This window comes from Arvicola amphibius, chromosome 3 (assembly GCF_903992535.2).
Source record: "Arvicola amphibius chromosome 3, mArvAmp1.2, whole genome shotgun sequence".
Classification (NCBI taxonomy): Eukaryota; Metazoa; Chordata; class Mammalia; order Rodentia; family Cricetidae; genus Arvicola; species Arvicola amphibius.
Window position 1 is genome coordinate 24555663 of NC_052049.1, and position 14242 is coordinate 24569904.

At 36.5% G+C, this 14242-nt stretch overlaps 1 protein-coding gene across 12 annotated transcripts in view; it reads right to left on the reverse strand.

The window, feature by feature from the left end:
* Positions 1 to 14242, reverse strand: part of Lmbrd2 (LMBR1 domain containing 2) — a 76741-nt gene that overhangs the window by 54019 nt on the left and 8480 nt on the right. For 11 of the 12 annotated variants that reach the window (XR_006020773.1, XR_006020774.1, XR_005284652.1 and 8 more), the window contains 3 exons: positions 3409 to 3645; positions 3064 to 3161; positions 977 to 1072 (listed from right to left, as the gene is read on the reverse strand). Coding sequence is in view for 1 of the 12 variants with exons in the window: in XM_042054763.1 (XP_041910697.1) it covers positions 977 to 1072; positions 3064 to 3161; positions 3409 to 3582 (368 nt within the window). In the remaining 11 variants the exon portion in view is untranslated. Of the gene's footprint in view, positions 1 to 976; positions 1073 to 3063; positions 3162 to 3408; positions 3646 to 6979; positions 7312 to 14242 lie in introns of all 12 variants that reach the window. The other variant, XR_005284658.1, reaches the window with a different exon arrangement.

Consider the following 14242-nt stretch of genomic DNA (forward strand, 5'->3'; position numbering starts at 1 on the left):
CGGGGGTCACTGTGGAAGAGGAAACATTTTTAAGAGATAGAATACCAGGAAATCTGTGGTGAAACAGTCTCTCCTAGAAATAGCTGCATAAATAAAACCAGAACAATGGCAATATTTATGAAAATATTTATGTGGAAAGGGGAAAATTGTGAGCAGTACTACCTCTAGACCAGTTGTTGCTCTCAACCTTCCTAATGCTGTGGCGCTTTAACACAGTTCCTTATGTGGTGTTGCCCAAACATGAAACTATTTTTATTACTACTTCAAACTGTAATTTTGCTGTTATGAATCATAATGTAAATATCTGTGTTTTCCAATAGTCTTAGATGACCTCTGTGAAGGGGTCATGACATATAGATTGAGAACCAGTGCTCTAGACCAGAACTACAGACAACTAATGACTGCTGGGAGAGGGACAATTAGCCTCTACCGGGGAGGAGTCCCCTTACTGGTTGTCCAGTGCAGAGTGCTCAGTCCTATAACCATATACACACAAACAAAACTGATTTATCAGGTAGCATGTAACAGTAATAATCAAAGAAATAGAGGCTACCAACTTGAAAGTTAGGGGTGGAGGTGTGGAATGGGTGTGATGGGGTATTTGGGATAGGCTAGAGGGAAGAAAGGGAGAAAGTTATGTAATTCTACTTCAATCAAAAACATATGCAAGACAGGAAACCAAGGGAAAGTGGTGACCTTGGTGAGAGCACTCTTGTGTTAACAGAGCTAAAGGAGGACTGGGCTGAAGGTCAAACGAGAAGTGACGTGAAGGGAAGAGTCACAAGAGAAATATTCATTTCTGTTTTCTATTTTTGTCTCCTTTTTCCTCTTTACTTTCTTCTTTTTTTTTAAAGATAGGAGAAATGAGTCAGAAAAACTGGGATATATGTGTGTGTATACACACACACTTCAAAATATTAAGGTTCACTAAAAATTAATCACTTTACCCACAAATACATCCTTCACTTCTACTTACCACGTTAAAAACTGTGATGTCCAATAAACTACCCTCCAGAAAATTGGCATGATTCCATCTGGAATGTAACTCCATGGCTTGAAACATGGATGTTGCCTGTTATAACAATTTAAAGTCAGTTAATCACAAATAATTATTTCTTAAAAGAAAGTTTATACAAATTTGTGAGTAGCAAAGTTCATTTGTATCAAATTAATAATTACTGATCAGATCCTAATATCTCAGAAAATTTAAAAACAAAGCTGTCAGAGCAAAACTGTCTACTCTAGAAAGGAATATCGTTTAAGTTTCCAATTTTCAGTGTATTTTTAGTTATTTAGTGAAAAGAAGCCCTACTATTTAATTAACTGACTGGTAGTGTAGAAATCTTTTATTTTTTAAATATTTATTTATTATGTATACAATATTCTGTCTGTGTATATCCCTGCAGGGCAGAAGAGGGCACCAGACCCCATTACAGACGGTTGTGAGCCACCATGTGGTTGCTGGGAACTGAACTCAGGACCTTTGGTAGAGCAGGCAATGCTCATAACCTCTGAGCCATCTCTCCATCCCTGCGTAGAAATCTTTAGAAAATAGACTTATAGAATCAAATACTCAATGATTACAATTAAAATATACTTATCCTATTTGTAAGGCTGGCTATATTTGCCCTTTATTGTTATATAGTAGTAAAGGTTGAAATAGGAATTTGATAGGAATTCAATATAACAGAAATTTAGGTGATTAATTCCTGGATACAATACTAATTAAATTAGACACACTATCAGTTCTGCCTAGATAAGCACCCACATCTATACACAGTTCTGTTCATCTTTTCTGATTAAGAGTCTCTCACCATAAATTCTTCCACTTAAAGAGTCTTCTTGACAACGAGGCTATCTTTTTAATTCAGGGACTTCTAACTCCTCAAACTATTATTTATTTACAGCTAGTTTTGCATGGGAATTAAACTTTACATCATGTATATGTGCAGGTTCACGTGTGTGAAGTGCATGTGTGCAAAAAAATCAGAGAACAACCTTGGGCATCGTGCTCAGGAGCACTAGCCCACTCCTTTGAGACAGGGTTTCTAACTGGTGTGAAGCTCATCAATCTGGCTATGCTGGTTCTTGTTCAGTGAGTCCAACAATGGGATTACAAGTGCACAACATTTTTATGTGGATTCTTGGGACCAAACTCAGGGCCTTATAACTGTGAGGCAAGCACTGTATCGACTAAGCTATCTCACTAGGGCCTATATTTTCTTTTAAAAGCTGCACAAATAAACACACTGAAATACTTCATGTGAGATTATGTTTCTTTTATACATCATTTTCATTATGTATATAAGTTTCTGTGTGTGTGTGTGTGTGTGTGTGTGTGTGTGTGTGTATGCACACACATAAGGGCAGGTACCTACAGAGGTCAGAGGTTTGGTCAGTTGTGAACTGCCCATCATAGGTGTTGGAAATTGAATTTGGGTCCTCTTCAATAACGGGAAGTATTCTTAACTGCTGAGTCAACTATCTAGCCCTATAATGTTTCTTAAGAATGCATAATATGAAAGAAATACCCTTTATTCACACAATCTTGTTTTAGCTTGTTTCTGTTTGCGGGTTTTAAAAACAAGGCCTCATGTAGTCTAGGCTAGTCTTGAACTGCATAGGTGAGGCTGGCCTTGAACTCTTGATGTGCAGGGGTTACAGGCTTGCACCACCATGCCAAATTCTACTTGTATTAACTCTGGTAAATTAGATGAAATGGAAAATGCTTTTCCTTTATAAATTTATTTATGGTGCTGAAACTTGGGAATGTTTAAATTTTTAAATATAAGACAGACTGAGATGAAGAAGAGTTTCAGATTTTAGTAAGGGGTGAAAACAGAATAAAACTTGTGTCTTCTTTAAGTTTCTCAGTACCACAATGTATAGTGATATAGACTTGAAAAGTGTATTTAAATACCACGCAATATAATAAACACACTAGCAAGGATGAAAGTAGAGGAACAATATGGAGTAGGGGAAACTTTATAAATATAAAATATAGGTGGTAAAACTATCTACCACAATATTTATATTAAACAGGAAAGTAGGAGGAAAGAGTACCTTGGAGCTGGGGTGACAGCTGCATACACTCCCGTAACATTGCTATTTTCAGGAGGGCTGGAATTTGCAGCAGCATGTCTGCACCGGTTATATATTGTCTAAAGCAATGAATACATAGTTTTACAATGAGAACCAAGAATTCGCAAAGTACTTAAAGGATATTTCATAAATCTATCTACCTATTTTCCTGGCTGTACTATTTAATAACTAAACTCCTAAACAACATCAAAATTCATAATATAAAGATAACCTCACATAGTTTTATCATTTTAATAAAGCAATATTCAAAGCGTATTTCAAATTGCATGATTATAACTGACTTTTGTATCCCAATTTCACTCTTACCGTACTAACATCCAGCGGCAGTATGAAGACAATAAGGAAGCAGAGATACCAAGCCAGCAGTGTTCCAATGATTACAAGTCTATGCTGTTTCTTAAAGTCTCCATAGCGATGAAGGAGGAACAATGCCAGAAAGAAGACAAAAACAATCTCAAGTCCTAAAGCTGCACCACTCATTATTAAATGCTCACAATAGCCAACTACAGTGATTCATGCATAGTTCTGGACCGTATCTGTTCACTAGATGAGAAAAAAAGAAAAGAAAGAAACATAACATTAACACAGTAAACGACAATTTGAGAATTTTTTAATTACTTTATTAATGTATTAATAAACTCTTTGGAAAACGTGTAACTTTACATTGGCCTCTGAATAAGAGGAAATGATGAGTTTGTTATAACTTACTTTTAAAGTACACCTTTAAAATTTCACAAGTAGGCTGGGAGTGCTAGCACATACCCTTAGCCTAGTACTTCAGGTGCTAGAGAGGAGGAGGAGGAGTGAGAGGCCAACCTGGACTAGACAGCAAGACCCTGCCTCATATATACATGTCATTTATATATAGTATATATTCATTATTCTAAAATATATTTTATATATTCTTTATGTTTCTCATTGCCATATTGTGTACTGATGTATATTTAAAATAGATATGTACAAGCATATATATGATATATGTATCATTTCTTTAGGGAAAAATACTGTAATAAAAGTTATATTCTTAAAAATGTTTTAAAAATTAAGAAATTCTTAATACTAAGATATAAAGTTTTAATATATTATTTGAATGTGTTTCTTAATGTTATAAATGATAGCCAAATATTTAAATTACTTTAACTTTTAAAACTTTAATACAATATATTTTGATCATACTGTTTCTCCTCCCCAACCCCTCATAGATCCTCATTACCTCCCGATCTAGCCAACTTCATGTTCTCTCTCTCAAAAGAACATAAAACAAAGAACAAAACAAATAAGTAAACAATACCAGTAAGATAGAGACCACCAAAACCCATATACACACATATGAAACAAATAAAAACAGAACAAAACAAGTAAAAACCATGGAGTCCATTTTGTTGGACAACTACTCTTGGGCATGAGGTCTGACCTGAGTGTACTGATATATCCCATGACACTCCATTGGAAAAAAACTAATTTTCCCTTTGCTACCAGGTACCAACTGCAAATAGTTTCTTGGTTAGGGGTGGATCTTTGTTGCAGAATGTTTTATATAAATAATCTATCTATCATAGAAAATTAGATGTTAAATCTATCTTAGGAAGTTAGACATTTAATAAAATTTTCTAAAATCATCCATAGCCAAGAACTTAAGATTTCTTGAAAGAAAGTCACCAACAAAAACATTCAAAACTAACTTCTTTGAAACACTATTCTCCTTTTGTGCTTTGTCAAACTCAACTTTCCTGATTTAGAGTTTGTCATAATCTACTTTATAGGTAAACATTTTCCATTAATTTGTATAAATATCACTTCCTCTAAAGAAAGCTAATTTTCTATTTTACATACAAAGAAGCTACTTCTACAACTACTACTGTTGAGAAATTATCTAGACCATACCCGATGGCTGGAAATTCATGATGTAGCCTAGATTAGCTATCAATCTCCTACTGTAAATTACCTGAATGCTGGGATTAAAGGCATATGGCACCATAGCTGGTCTTACCAATAGTTACTCAATAAAATCATTGGTTGTTTTTGTTTTATCTTATTTCGTTTTATTTCCAAGTTTTTGAGACTTGCTATGGAGCCCAGGCTAGCCTATAACTCATTATATAGACCAGACTGGCCTTGTACTGGTAAGTCTGCTACTTCTACTTCCTCGGTATTGAGACAACAATTCTGTTCTGTTTTGCTTGTCTGAAACATGGTTTCATGTATCTCAGGTTAGTTCTACCCCCCTCCCCAAAAAGAAAAAAAAAACAAAAACAAACAAACAAAAAACCAAAACCTCGAATACGTTTCACCTTTACTTCTTAAGTGCTGGGGATTCCAAGCATGTGCCACCACACCCAGCTAGAAAGAAATTTTAATTGTAAATGTATAATACAAACATCAGTAAATGATTAGTAACTTCTAAAAACAAACAAACAACTAACTGAAGACAATATGCAATTTTTTTCCCCACCCTGAACCCAGAGCTTGGTAGTTTGGCTAATGAGATAATAGTTTCAGAATTCTCCTGTCTCTGCCCCCTTGTCCATCAATGAGGCATGTGCCTCTCCACCCAGCTGTTTGTTCTGAGAATCTGAACTTTGGTCCTCATGCTTGTTTTCCACTGAACCATCTTCCCTGCACCTCATCAGTTATATCCCTGTAACACCTCTGTAGCTAGACTTCCTGAAAGAGCTCTGAGGTGGTATCTGGCATATTTGGAATATCTATAGAAATAATAAGTGATTACTGTATTTGTCAGACTTACACTATTTTTCTATTATTGCTTAATTCAAAAGTAATTTGAAACTTGTTACAAAAAATATAAATTAAATTACTGTCTACTGCTCTGTACCTTATCAATTGCTACTGAATAATTTAAATATCACACTCCAGGAAAAAAATATAGACCTCAACCACTTTTAAGGCAAACGTTAAGTGATCAGGTATCAGTGCAAGGTGGAACGTGCTGATGAACCTGGTGCCACCTCCAAGATCCAGCTTTTGTAAATGTCACTGAGGGAAAAGAAATCAGTTTTCTCTAATAGAGTGTCACAGGGACATCAATCATACTCCAGGGCAGGCCACAAAAGCAACTCAATGCTTACTGTTGTTGTTAGTTTGTTTGTTTTTATTGTTGTTATTGTGTGTTTACTTTTTTGCCTTTTTGTTTTATTGGTATTTTGTTTGCTTTGATATTAGTTTCTGTAGGTCTTTCATTGCTTGTGGAAATATTTTTGGTTTTGTTTTAAAAGAGAGAGGGAGACAAAGAACAGAGAGTTGGGTGGGTAGAAATGTGGAAGGACCTGGGAGCTGGGGAGGAGAAAATGACCAAACTATATTGTATGAAAACACTTTTTAATTATGGAATAAAAATAAAAAATGTAACTCAGTGTGAGTCTAAGCATAACATAATTATTACCAGAAAATTTTTTATATTTTATTATCTGAAATTTTTCAGTGCAGGGAATATTATAATAGCACAAAAAAGAGTGAATATAAATTACCCCCAAATCCTAAATATTTATTAGTGCCCAATGTTCAAATATTATCGAAGAAAAAGAAATAATATTTAGGATTATTAATAACAAAAGGACATGCCCACATAAACTGAAAAATTTTATGTCCTATGCAGAAAAAATTAGACAATAATGAAATACTTTAAAACACCCTATGGGTAGTACTAAAATGGGCAGAGATAAACAACAAAATCAGTTACTAAACTGCCATATTAATATTTTTACTATACTTCTCAATTTCTCAGCCTAAGGACTTTACAGTGTTACATATGAAGCATACTTATGTGTCTTTCATCTCAGTACAGGAAAATTTGGCTCTATCTTCTCTTTGTGGTCGGGATACTATTCTACCAGTATGGTAATAAAGAACAGCTATTTACCATCATTTCTGTGAATCAAAATTCCCAGCACAGAATAGCTCAACTGAGTTCTCTCTTAGGATCTCAAGGCATCAGCAGGTTTACAATCCTCTCTGAAGAAGAATTTCAGAATTCACCGTGGGCAAAATTTAGTTCCACTCAACAAGGCTAATGTCGCATGTGGAGTGCATGCAGTAGATTCCAGAAATTAAGGTATAGTTATTTTTATGTGTTCATTATCCTATTTACCACATCGTTTATGTGGCTGGAAGCTTTTCTTCCCACGTGGTTTGGCAGTCTTTTTTTTTTTGAAAGAAGCAATTCAAAAAGGCTGTATTTCAACAACACACATTCTGAAATATGAAATTACAGAGACAGTAACAAGATCAGTGGTCATCTGATCAGTACACAACCCACACATGGACATGCATTAAATGTCACACGATTCCTCAGACATCTATGATTTCTGTCTTTCAAATAAGAAGTATATATATTTTAAAAGATCAGTGGTCAACCAGAGGATAGAGGGAGTAGGAACAGGCAGAGACTTGTACTATAGTAGAATTAATTGCTCTGTGGGCTACTGCAGTGACAGACACCTGTCACTTTGCATCCACAGAATGTATTGCAGGAAAGAACTCTAACATAAACCATTATTATATTTAACAAATACAAATTGTTCCTAAATTCTTTCCCAATGGGAAACATTAACAGCATTCCCCTTTCTCCTAAGGTGCCAATGACACAATCCCATCAAAGTTCATTCTGGGAACCAATGAGTTTATTGGGCTTCCTTACAGAGCATAGGTGAGGGGTGGTTTAGAGGGGTGTGGCTGCTCCTCCAACAGGCCACACCTGGAGATCCTCTGCTCAGCAGGAATGAGGACTTCCCTATAGCTGCATCGATAAGTCCCTCTCCTAGCGTTTCCTCAGCATGTGTACACTAGCCCCTCCCTGAAGCCATGTGCAATTAAGTGGCAGTCGTTTTTAAAATAACCACTCTAAGGCTTAATATTAATTACAAACCACTTGGCCTATTAGCTCAGGCTTATTATTAACTAGCTCTTACAACTAAATTAACCCATTTCTATTAATCTGTGCATTGCCACATGGCCCATGGCTTACCAGTGGTGCTCTGGCATGTTGTTACTTGAGTGGCTGGAGGGCATCTCCTCGACCGATTTCTTTCTACATGTATCTATATCTGGATTTCCCACCTAACTATATTCTGCCCTGCCACAGACCAAGGCAGCTTCTTTATTAACCAATGGTAATAAAATATATTCACAGCATAGAGAGGGGCATCCCACATCACATTTATTTCTCTTTTTGTGTCATTACGTCACAGGTGAAGCCCAGTGAAATTGGAGATTCATTGGGTTTCCCTAACCTGAAAGAATATGAGTTTAAAGTCTGTACTGTTGATCTTGCTCCTAGATTCAAATGAGGAATTACCTTTTAAGTATACAATGATAGTACCTATTATGACTATCTGTGAATTCCTATAGCTTGTCTTGGTTGCTGCAACTGAATAACTCTGTTGAAAGGCAAGGTAAGTTATAGCAGCTTAACTTAGCTATTTATATATTATAGTTCATAAGAGTAATTGTCAAGTAAAAAGAATATGGTCCTGTTAACATTGGAATAGCAATTTGACAATACATATCAAAATCCTTTACTTAAAAACAAAACGTACTTTTGAGGCAGCAAATTCTTTTTTAATTACTCATTCTCAAGAAAAAAACAAAGCACAGAGCTGGGTGTGGAGCACACAGTTATAATTCCAGTGCTAATGGGGAGGAGACAGGTGGATCCCTGGGGCTTGCTGGCTAGCCAGTTTTGCCTAACCAGCAATCTCTAGAAAGAGACACTTCTCAAAAAATAAGATACACAGCATGGAGAAAAACATCCTAGGTGGTTCTCTGGCCTCACGTTCACACACATGCTTGAACACTCTCATAAATACATATGTATACACAAGCATGTATATGCAAACACACACACATACAAAAGAAATAGCAAAATGGGAATTAAGGATTTATCTACAATGTTCATTTTCACAACCAGCATTATATATAAAAGCACAGAACTATGCAATAAGCAGTCCAGGAAGTCCTCTGATCTCACCACTGTCAAATAAGGACAAAGGTTTAATAAAACAAAAAGTGGTGATGATGGTGTATGAAAAAAAAGGTTTCTACTTTCTTCTTTGTACTTTTTTGCATGTTTGTTTTTAATTTTTAGTAATAAATAACAGTATTTTGTAATTAAGTTATTTAAGGTCAATATCATATGTAGGATTAAATACACAAAGTTTGTGTTGGATGTTACAACTCTTTTAAAATACATGTTTTATTATACCTTGGAACACCTGGGCTTAAAACTATAACTGCTTGATAACTATATAACTTCATGCAATGAAAGCTCTTAAATAAGGATGAGCACCTCACACCTGTGGCTATAAAGATCAAATATACATAAAACACTAAGGAAGAGTTCCAGACACTACCTGCTTACCTCTGCTGTTTTCTAGAACATACCTACTTACTCTAATGGTCTCAAAGCATTGGTTTTACTCTTCAGAGTCTGCTTTCCTCAAACAAGTATGCATAAGAAAATAACTGAGTCTTACTTCTTAATCTCTGTGCCTACCACAACTCCCAAACTGCATCCTCATCCCTTTGCAAGAAATGAGCTTGGCTCATAAAGATTATTGCTCCCTTGCAACAAATTAGCATGTTTCCTTCAGTTTGCAAGGTAGCTAACCAATTCTTCATGTTTCCTGTCAAGAAACTAAACACAATTCAGAACCATGTCAAGAAGTGCATGTAGCACACTAATACCAGACAAGACGATGCCATCCACATAGGCACACATTCAGAGTGGGTTAATTATCACGGAACATTTGCTCAATTGTAACTGTGCAGCCCTATAAAAGATCCCAAGAGCCAAAGGAAAAAATTTGCCTTTGACCACAACAAAGCTTGACTTACCATACTCTCCAAACATTAAAATTACAGATTTGGGGTGAAGATGATGATTAATATTTGGAAGTATGCTAGTTTTCATGGGTTGGTATTAACACCATAGTAGCAAAGTTGATTTTATTCAAAACCAAAATGCCAATTGACTTAACTGATAAAATTTTAGCACCTTATGTGTAGTTAGATTGTACCGTTCAAAACACCAAGTCAAAAAGCGTTAAATATTTAAAGCCCAACTCCATCATTTTCCAGTGATCAAAATATTATTCAATATTATTTCCAAATGCCTTTATAACCTTGAGAAAATTAATGGTTCAGGAGTACTGTCTTCTATGTAGATTGTGACTGATGATGGTTATACATGATAAACTCACTGTGAAAAGAAAATTAAAGATTAAGATAATTTTGGAATTTGAAGAATCACAAATGTTCAAAAACAGAGAGGACAGGAGAAAGAGGGAACTCAAGCAAAAGGGAATAAAAAAATAAGAAGAAACCAAAGCAACTCATGAGAATACAAACAAACAAAAAAAAAGACAAAAAAATTCATCAAACTCCAAATTCCTGAAATCAATTAAAAAAAAAAATCCCATCAAAACCTGAGGATTCATGAGAGTTGCTTTTAACTTATTCCTTTTTTTTTTTTTTTTCCGGATTTGAGATGCTACACAAACTCTCTGCCCCTGAGTCACATCCCAGTTGCAGTAGTAATTTAATTAATTATTTTAACTCAGGTATGTGACATAATGAAGGCTAGATGCTAACTCATGATCCTAACAACAAAGACTTAAAAGGAGCAGACTAAGAAGTGAATGATAAAGTGTAAAAGAAAGCAGCTTCCCACCACTAATAAGAAATGCCTTAAATATAACCATTGTGTTAAAGGTTTTTGCGGCTACAGCTCCATTTAGAACAATAGCACAAGTGACTATTTCACTTTAAAATGACAAAAAGCCAGAATGGCTTCGTTCTTGCGTTGGTCCATCTAAGAGAAGACTTGCCACACCAGGTGACAGGGATTCCAAAGTGTAGCAAGAGGCACCAGTAGATGACTCATCTTTGGCAGGGCTTGCAGGGCAGAAGCGCAACCAGGTCAGTGGGTAAGGAGAACACTAACCCTTCAACAAACCTCTAAACCTTGAGGACTTCAGTGGAAGAAACAGAGTTACTTTGATATTTGGAGACTCCTTTTGTTTGTTTTTGTTTTGTTTTGTTTTTTGAGACTCCTTTATAACAAAGTAATGTTTTTACAAAGCAACTCTAAGATTTAGTGTATGTTTAGGATATTACACTACTCATTATCTGTTTTGCTGAATTAGTTCCCACAGTCTAGTGAGGAAGGACTGTTAGAACATTGGTTATCTACAGACACGAGGGTAGATAAGTAGCTTATACAAGCTCTCACAGCCAGTATAAGGCAAAGCAGATCCAAAGTGAGGCCTTTGATCCTGACCACAGAGGATGGATTTCAATTTCACATCTCACCTCCAAATCCAGGCATCCTTTTAAAATGCAATTTGTTTCAAATAATTTCTATGGTTCCATTATTATAAAAATAAAAATATTCCCCTATTTTTCTTCCAGATATATCAATACAAAGTCCTTAAAAAGTCATGTTTAATACAGAATTTAACATTTTACTTTGTGGGTAATTATTTCATTTAGACTATAGATTATTTTTTCCAGTTTTCATGGGAGAAGTATAAAACAGAACAAATAAGAATCTTTGTTATTGAAATAACCTGCCCATTACTGATCATTAAGTCAAAGAAAACTGAAGATAACTACAAAACCAATTTAAGAGAAAGGAAATTTGATAGGCAACTGAAAGCATTTTGCTATAACTGTCTCCAGTACAGTAAGCTAAATAACATAAAGAGGGAAAAGGAATTTTTAAATTTCTATGATGCAACATTGCCTTTATGCTTAACTGTATCTCTCTGGCTATATTTGATTTTCAAAAAATGAGATCAAGTAGTACTGACGAGATGGCTGCGTAGACACAGTTCTATACATGTATGCAAATACGCATATGCCATAAAATGCACATATATATTATAGTCAGTTATGACTGCCAGTCTTTTCTAGCCTCTCCTGGGTCCAGAAAACATTGATTGCCTTGTAATTATGCTGTGTTTTTAGCTGCACAAAGGACACTGCTGGTGACTTTTCTAAACATCTCACGTTTCTCAATTTATATTGTCACTTTGTGTTCTATATTAAGCTTCCAAAGAGCACTGGATATTATTCAACCTACTAATATTTTCAGTTATATAAAATGATTCTTTTTTCCTGAACCCAGATTAATTCCAATGTTGAAAATGTGTTTTAAGGCTTATTAAAATGAAATGCACTGTGTGTTGGGTAAGATTAAATACAATTAATCAGGAAATAAAATATTTTACATTAGCAGAAACCACAATATAGCCCTTTAAGAGACTAGAGGGGAATCTCTACATAGTTAATAATCTCAAATATTCAATGGATACAATTCCTCTATCAAAAAGAATCATGTGTGGGAATTTGAGCCTTAAAACTTTTACCACACTAAGGAAACAACTGTGATTAGAAGAAATGCAAAAAGAGAATAGTTCCATTACTGGGGCAAAGCTTTCCCACCTACAAGATCTTGAGGATGCTTTTACTAATTACTTTATATCTCAACACTGTTTATTATCAGGGTGTCAAACTATTTTTGTTGTTTTCTTTCATTAGTTTGCAAGCTCTGTCTTGTTCACTCTCCTTAAAAAGTGGACTGCATATTTTTTGTTTTTTTAATTTTCTTTTTTTGTGTGTGAATGAGTTAGAATCATAACAGAAGGGACACAGTTCAAGAGAAGGTAAATGAGCTTTCCAAAATAGCAAAAAGTAACTATATATGAAACCTCAGAAGGTCTCATTTTAACATGCTTTCTTACTGCAACACTTAATGAATGAATGAATGTATGAATGAATGGATGTATGAATGAATGAATTGTGACTACTTGTCATTGGTTAGTTGGTTGGTTTTTGTTTGTTTTGTTTTTCTCTGTGTAGCCCTGGCTGTCCTGGAACTTGCTCTGCAGACAAGCTGGCCTTGAACTCACAGCTTCTGCCTGCCTCTACCTTGGGAATAGCTTTTGCTTCCTTTCAATTAAAATCACTTTGAGATCTCTCTTTCTATCCTTCCTCTCTCCATGGTTTTCTGAAACAAGGTTTCTCTGTGTAGCATCTGGCTATCCTGGAACTCACTCTGTAAACCAGGCTGGCCTCAAACTCACAGAGATCTGCCTGCTTCTGCCTCCCACAATCCCAATTTATTAAGATTAAAGCTATGCGCTACCAGATCAAGTCAGAGGTCAGATCTCTCTCTCTCTCTCTCTCTCTCTCTCTCTCTCTCTCTCCTCTCTCTCTCTCTCTCTCTCTCTCCACACACACACACACACACCCCACTCTCACTTTCAAGAACTAAGAGTTTATAAATGCCTCTTCCTCTGTCAATAAGTAATTGATGCAAAGAACATGCTAGAAACACACACACACACACACACACACCTGAGTGAGAGGGATTTAATTCCACTATAAAAACAAATCTTGCTCCCCCACCACCAAAGAAACACAAGGGCATGTTATCTAATGCAGGAACCAATATTAAGTTTTTGACGGGACTAGCCTGCCTTTTTCTCAACTTCATAAATCCTCTTCATTTTTATTGGATTTGAAATGCGTCCCCTACCCTCTCCCTCGCTGCCCCAGAGTCACATTTTTAGCGCAGTTTGCACACTCTCATTTCGCACGGTCATCCTAATCTAATCGCCCCCGACCTCTTCAAAACGCCTAAATTAGCCTAGCTTCTCGGCTATGGGTTGAGTCAGAAGCACCGCAACAGCTTCCCAGGGTTGTCTCTCCCTGCAGGCACATCGTCGTCGTCTTGTTCCCTTGCTTGCATTTGAGAAACGCATCAAGGATACAAGCCCTGCTGGCCCCTGCTGCCCTAAAATTAAACCACGGCTTCTCTTGGAACTGCACTTTAGCTTAAAAAGCCCTGCACACGCAGGCTGTCCGATCTGATCCTCAGTCCCGGCCCGTGGGGTGTGTATGCGTCGTGCTATTTCATAGGTGAGGTGAGGATCGTGCCCACAGCCCCGGTCCTAAGGGCCGCCCACTGCCAGGTGGAGGAAGCAGCCGACTGGCAGGCGTGCCACCCGCAGCCTCTCACCTGGCGGCCGGGCGACCGAGAACTGGGAGCAGGGCCTGGCGGCGGCGGCCGCTCGCAATGTCGAGCCCCCTCCCACCCCGTCCATCTCCGCCAGGCTGGGTC